The 6,881-nt window shown below is 50.2% G+C and overlaps 1 protein-coding gene across 2 annotated transcripts; it reads right to left on the minus strand.

The window, feature by feature from the left end:
- Positions 1-5,992, minus strand: Pnma8a (PNMA family member 8A). 2 transcript variants are annotated; one of them, XM_055615682.1, is made up of 3 exons: positions 5,744-5,992; positions 4,202-5,511; positions 1-3,865 (listed from the first exon to the last, which is right to left on the minus strand). In XM_055615682.1, exons 2-3 carry the CDS (start codon positions 5,496-5,498, stop codon positions 3,849-3,851), a joined length of 1,314 nt encoding a protein of 437 aa, XP_055471657.1. In that variant the 5' UTR covers positions 5,499-5,511; positions 5,744-5,992; the 3' UTR covers positions 1-3,848. The 2 variants fall into 2 exon arrangements, with proteins under 2 accessions (XP_055471657.1, XP_055471656.1); XM_055615681.1 differs by having other exon boundaries at positions 4,202-5,576.
- Between the last annotated feature and the right edge of the window lie 889 nt (positions 5,993-6,881).

A 6,881-nucleotide genomic window follows, 5' to 3' on the forward strand; every position in this document is an offset into this window, starting at 1 on the left:
ATGCAAGCTTTATTTTCTGCAAGCACAGGGAGGGGGCCGGTTCAGGACCTGAACCTTGGCTGGGAAGGGAGATTGTACAGTGTTTTTAAAGGATAAGAACACAAAGCAAGGGGGAGCAGGGGGGCTGTTGCCCTGACCAATCATATTTTGACACAAAAAGTTGAAGAAAGAAGTAAACATGGGTGCCTGAGCCTTTCCAGGTTCCCTGGTTCAGCTCTTTGCAGTCATGCCCCTTCTTGGATTTTGGCTTGGAATTTAGAGTGATAAGGGAAGTGATAAGGAGTGGGCAAGCTTTAAGTCAAGACAGGCAACACATTTACCGCTTGTGTGCTTAGTTTAGATAGTGGATAATTACTACTTCCCTCTTTCCATCCGGTACTGATTAACAGACAAACATGGAACACCTGCAGAAGCAAGGCTAGCTCCTGGGTACCACCGCCTGGAAACGTGAACTCAGTTCTGACCCTGCCAGCAAGGTGAAACTTGCTCCTGAGATGGCTGGACCAGGAAACTTTCTCTTAACCCCTCCTATTAAGATGGTTGGGATTAAAGGCATGTGCCAATGTGCCCTGCAGACATTATTATTATTATTATTATTATTATTATTATTATTATTATTATTATTATATTGTTTTAATTTATTTTATTTGTATGTGGCTTGGCCTGTGTGTACTCAGAGGCCAGAAGAGGGTGTAAAACTGTAGTTATAGATGTGGATGCTAGGAATCAAATCCAATTCCTCCAGAAGAATAACCAGTGCTCTTAACCGTGGAGCCATCTCCCCAGCCTGGTTTCTTTTTAATATTCCCAAAGGGTTCCATCCCCTATAGTGAGCCTCCTGCTTGTTTAACCAGCTCTATGTTGATACCCCCATTTGCTGTTGTTCATTTTGTAGGTTAAGCCTGGCTTACATAGTGAGACTCTGTCCCCTAAAAAAACAAAATAAAATAACCCCCCTGGTACTTTGAATTTGCTTATGCTTTTTCTAAAGCACCTCCCCACTCCCCTGTGTGGCTGCTGGCAAACATGTGACTGGCCTCCATGCGGGCTAGCATCTCCATGACCCTGCCAGGACAGGTACAAGACTTCCAGCCTGCCTGCCTTAGGTGTTTGTCTTTGATACTCTAAAACATTGTCCTTGAGCCTCTAAGTCATTCTCATTGTTTCTGTTAATGAGAGGAATTAATGTAGCATAGGTTCAAAACCCACGTTACTGTTTACCAGTAGCCACACCGCTCAAGAAAATGAGCCCCCCGTCCCCCCCCCCCACAGCCATTAATGGCCAACATGTCCTCAGCTAGAGGTGGGCCTCATAAGCCCCCGCCGGCCGCCTCTTTTCTTTCTGGTCATTTAGCTCAGGTTTCTCCCCGTTTTTCCCTGAGGCAACCAAGCTCGCCTCACTTGGTTAAGTCCACACAGAGTCTTGAGGAAGTTTTGCTTCAGAACTAATCTGGAACACTCGGTAAGTGCTCACGCTCCTCACGGAAGATCAAAGGCAGAAGAGAGACATCCCGAACTCTCCCTGAGCGTGGACATGCTGTGTAATTGCTGATTCTGGTTACACATTTGCCACTGTTCTAGAATTCTCACAGTGCCTGAGGGCTCCACCTCACTTCACTCCTGCGCTGTCTGATTTGCGCAGGGCTTGATCTGTCGACCCTGCAGCTCACCAGGTTTTCATGCTTTACCAGATTAGATAACGACCCCAAGCTGGAATTTTCAAAGCTGACCTTTGAAGGCAATACCTGTTCTAACCGAATGAATCTAATGTTAATTTTTGTCACTCTTACAGTTTCTCTTTATTCTAATATCCTTATCACTTTTTATGATTTAAAAAAAATTAATTTTATTTTATGTGTGAAGGCGTCAGATCCCTTGGAATTGGTGGTACAGACAGTTGTGAGCTGTCATGTGGGTGCTGGGAATTGAACCGGGTCCTTGGGAAGAGCAGACAGTACTCTTAACCACTGAGCCATCTCTCCAGCCCCCTCCTTATCACTTTTTTTAAAACATTTATTTATTTATTATTTATACAATGTTCTGTTTGCACACCAGAAGAGGAACCATATCTCACTTTAGATGGTTGTGAGCCACCATGTGGTTGCTGGGAATTGAACTCAGGACCTTTGGAAGAACAGCCAGTGTTCTTAACCTCTGAGCCATCTCTCCAGCCATCCTTATCACTTTTTTATGGTTTGTTTGTGTAGATGGTCTTTTTCTTTAATTTCAATTTATTTATTTATTTACTCACTTTACATTTCAATCCCCTCTATTTCCATCTGACCTTCATCCTCAAAGCTTACATTTATAGGAAACTTAATTAGGGCGAAAGGGGAGTGAGCCCAGTTAGGAAAGCACATTGTAAGAGGATCTGATTTCCAGAGCCTGTTGGGGGGGGATGCCGGTGGTAGGGGGCTGGCAGACAGGAGGATCCTTGGGGTTTGCTGCCCTGCCTAGCCTACTAGCCAATTTCTGGCCAGTGAGAGACACACACACCCCAACCCCCTCCCCCATCTCATAAAGGGTGTATGGTGGCTGAGGAGTGACATACAAGGTAATCCTCTGACTCCACAAACACACACATGCACATGGGCACAGATGAACACACACACAGAAAAATACAATTCTATGCAGAGCACAGCGCCAATGACTAGTTACAGATATCCTGTACACAAAAGGGAACACACCAGTATTTTGGATTACAACACAGTTCGTTGAACTGTCATTTTTCTACACATTAAAAAGATGTTTTAATCTACTAATTAATTTTGATGCAGAGCGTTACTTTGTAGCCCAAGCTGGCCTTGAACTCAGCAATTCTCTTGCCTCAGCCTCCGCATTGGAGATGACAGCAGGGCACCACCATGCCTGCTTTTTTCACACATAAATTTTTGTGTTGTATTTACTTGTGGGGTATCATGGAATAAGTGTGGAGGCCAGAGGGAAGCTTAAAGGAGTTGCCTCTCTCTTTCCACCACGTGGGTGCTGGGGATGAAAGCCAGGGACTGGGCTTGGTGGCAAGTCCCCCCCTAGCCTCACCTCCAGCCCCCCACTGGGGGATGCCCCAACCCAGAAGCTCACCATTTCAGACAGGTTGACTCCAGGCCCTTGGGCTGTACCTGCCTCCACCACCTGACACTGGTGTTCCAGGCACAGGCAGACCTTCACACAAGGTCTGAGGAGTAGGACTTGTGTGTTTGCGCTGCAAGTCCTCTTCCCCACTCAGCCGTGTCCCTTGCCCCCAGTTTTCTTTAAAGACTCTGAAGTCTGCAGAATTCAAGGGTAGTCAGAGACACCCTTTTTCCAGAACTAACTCTTGGAACCTAACCAAATTCCGTTTAGGTTGCTGGAGGGTGGATGCTGATGAATGCACACAGCAAGCTTCAAAGAGCAGGGCCTGACTTACCAAATGCTTAAAGCACAAGGGACAAAATGGCCACCCTGCCCTTCCAGACCTCAGGCCCTGAGGATGGGCTCAGCCTCCAGAAGAAAAAGCAGGGGGTAAAGAACAAAGGTTGAGTATGGGTGAGCATAAGAACCACGTGCCCCCTAGTGGGTAAAGGGGAAAGAATGTTCAAGAATTTTCCAAAGCTGCTTGTCACCTCATCCTCCTTTGAAGGTGAGCAGAGATGAAAAGCAGCACCGACAGAGGAAGAGACACGGACAGAGTCTTCCCTAACAGTACCCCCCACCTAAGGCCTCACATCATCGCCTGTGTGGGTCAGACAGACCGGGCCCCCAAACAGTCCAGAATCAAGTTTCGTTCAACCACAAAGAAAAAGTTCGCTCCCAACTTGAAACTTCTTCACTGATGCTCTTCCACCTCCTTGGGCACAAGGTTCCCAGAATCATAGCTTTCTGGAATCTGTGGAGAAGTCAGAACACCCCGAAAGGGAAGCGGGACAGGCATTATTAGATACTTACTGCCTGGGAACCTCCGAGGCCATCACCATCGCCACCCCCTAGCCATCCCAAACGGGTCCTGGAAATCTCAGCCTTAGAGGCTGCCCCCCTCCCCCCCTCCCCCGAGACCACAGAATCTCAAATCAAGAAGAGAGCACCCCTCACCTGGAAGGGTGTCTTTCACCTCCCACAATGCACTGGAGTCCTGGCCACGCTGTCCACCTACCAGGCCCGTGGGCCCCTCTGTTCCCCACTGTTGCCCACTTTAACCAACCATGTCATTTCTATAGTCACTCACCTTTTGAGACACAGGGAAAGCCTCCCGGCTTGGTCTTCTGAGCCCTGGGTGTTGAAGCCGGTACGTCAGCAGGTTGGGTCGCCTGAGGAGCCCTGGGAGCGGACAGAGCCCTCCTGGAACCAGGCCCTTTCTTGAGAGTCACCGGTTTGTTCCTGGTGGCTCCAGAATCAACCAGCACATAAGAGAGAGATCCTAAGCTCATCCTCTTCTTCTTCCTCATGGGGGCGGGGATCTTGCTTGAGGCCCAGGTCATGGCTCTCTTCTTTGGGGGGCTCTCTGAACCACTGTCTTGATCCGAGTCCTCTCGATTCTCGGGGCTCTCAGCTGTGGACAGGGTACTACGAGGAAAATCGCGGGGATCTTTCCAGACTCTTTTCTTCTTCCAAACTGGCTCCTCCTGTTTCACAAAGGGTTTTCTGTTGCCCTTGACGGACTCTGGGATCTCTGAGCTTTGGGTAGCGGCAGCAGTTTCAGCGGCTTCCAAATAAGCTTTATCGTTGTAATTATTGCCTTGGGGGTTTCTCCAGCATGTTGGTTCTTGCTTAGGAGTTTTTTTCTGCTTCCTTCTCCTGGGGCGAATCTTACCTCCAGCCCTGCGAACCAGAGGTTTTGGAGGGTCACCACCGTCCTCTGTGTTCTTCCAAAAGTTTCTGTCCTGCATCCTGAAAGCCGAGCCCACCTCTAGGCCCAGCCCGGGTTCCTTCTTCACCCTCCTCCTCGCTGTGGAAGCCCCAGCCACCATCAACTCAGCCTCGGCGGCCTCCTCAGCCCTCGCCTCCTCCTCGCGATTGCGGATTTCAGCATCCACGTAGAAGATGACCTGGACCACCGCGCCCAGGAGCAACCCTAGGGTTTCTGCCCAGTTCGGTGGAGGCTGGTTTGGGTTCGGAAACGGCGGGTGGTGGTTAAGCCTCAAGAGACGCACCACATCCTCCCAGGTGCGCCCTTCCGCGTCCAAGAATTCCTTCAGATTTTTTAAGAACTCAGCGTCCTGGGTGGGGTCTCTGCGGACCACTCTCCAGACAGCGCCCCTCGCCGGGAACTCGCGGGGTACAGAGCTCAGGTTCACACCTTCGCCAACCTCCACGAGGGCAGCCTTGACGTTCTCTTGCCTCAAAAACATTTTGTTGAGCACACGGTACGCACCCAGTGGCAAGAGAACCCCATTCAGAGTCTCCTCGATTTCTGCTTGGCCGCAGTGCTCGGGGATGCCAGTGACCAGCAGGGACCTGTGGATGTCCGTCCCCATGCCCCGGCACCAGTCCTCCAGCAGGCTCATGGCCACAGGCTCCGACATCTTCCCGCTCTACCTGTGTGTCGAACACAAAGTCTGTGAGGGAAGGGCAGGAGGTGAGGCGGATCCCAAATATGAATCCTGCAATGTGACAAGACAGTGAGGTCAGATTCCCTGGAAAATGGCCAGGCGCATACCACTCCCCTGTCTCCTCCACCACTGGCCTTGCAAGAGGCCTCATTGTCCCCCCTCACCCCACCCCCGCCCCAAGATCCTCCTCCTCCTTAGCCTGGGCCCCTGGTGCTCACGTGTCCTGAATAGGGTACAATCGGCCTTTCCTGGAGCCTGGCTCTCCGCAGGTTCACAGGCAGGCTCTGGCCTCCCTTGCTTCTGACAGTCTAGCCAGGCCAAGGACAGGAAGATAGCGCTACTGTTTTCCCAAACACAGGTTCTGGCCCCAAAGGGCCAGGACACCGTGCCAATGCCAGGCTCCAACTCCAGCCCGCAGGGGTCACAGGGCCTTGATCCCCTGAGCTGCCCCGAGCAGGCTGTGAAGAGAGCTCATGCGCACTTGCTTCCTGCACTAAGTCTTTAGATCCGCATCCCCGGCGGTCTCCATGGCAACAGTCCACTGGTTGCTAAGCATCATCGTGGCCTGCTGTGGGCTCTGCAGATGGGCTTAATATTAAAAGACAAAAGACGCAACCGCTGTGACTGTTTTAGATGTCCACCGGGCCAAAAACGTCTGCATCTTACCATTTCTCCACCATTGACTTTTTTTCTCTCTTTAAATTTACAGACACACACACACACACACACACACACACACACACACACACTCTCCACCCTCACCCCTCAGAGAGGGTCCTACTGTGCAGCCCTGGCTGGCCTGGAACTTGATATGTCGACTAGGCTGACCTGGAACTCACAAAGGTCCACCTGCCTCTACTTCCTGAGTGCTAGTATTAAAGGCTTGTGCCAGCCGAGCGCGGTGGCACACACTTGTAATCCCAGCACTCAGAGAAACAGAGGCAGGTGGATCTCTGTGAGTTCAAAGCCAGCCTGGCCTACAAAGAGAGTCCAGGACAGCCAAGGCTACACAGAGAAGCCCTGTCCCCCCCAAAAATACCAACCAAACAAAAGGCTGTGCCACTATGTCTGGCTATTAGTAGTAGTAGTAATTAATTTTTTGCTACAATACAAACTAGTAAGGCCTGGAGAGATGGCTCAGTGGTTAAGAGCACTGGCAGCTCCTCCAGAGAACCTGGGTTCAATTCCCAGCACCCATATGGCAGCTCACAACCACCTGTAATTACAGTTCAGGGAATCTGGTGCCCTCTTCTGGCTTCAGAGGGAACTGCATGTGTGTGGAGCACAGATGCACACTTAAAATATCCACACACATTAAAAAAAAAAAAAAAAAAGTAAATCTAAAATTCTGGGTAT

This window comes from Psammomys obesus, unplaced genomic scaffold (genome assembly GCF_907164565.1).
Source record: "Psammomys obesus unplaced genomic scaffold, mPsaObe1.curated_primary_1811, whole genome shotgun sequence".
Taxonomy (NCBI): Eukaryota; Metazoa; Chordata; class Mammalia; order Rodentia; family Muridae; genus Psammomys; species Psammomys obesus.

Bases quoted from the DNA above. Each gene is read 5' to 3' on its own strand.
- Pnma8a (XM_055615682.1), bottom strand. From the start codon at position 5,498: ATGTCGGAGCCTGTGGCCATGAGCCTGCTGGAGGACTGGTGCCGGGGC.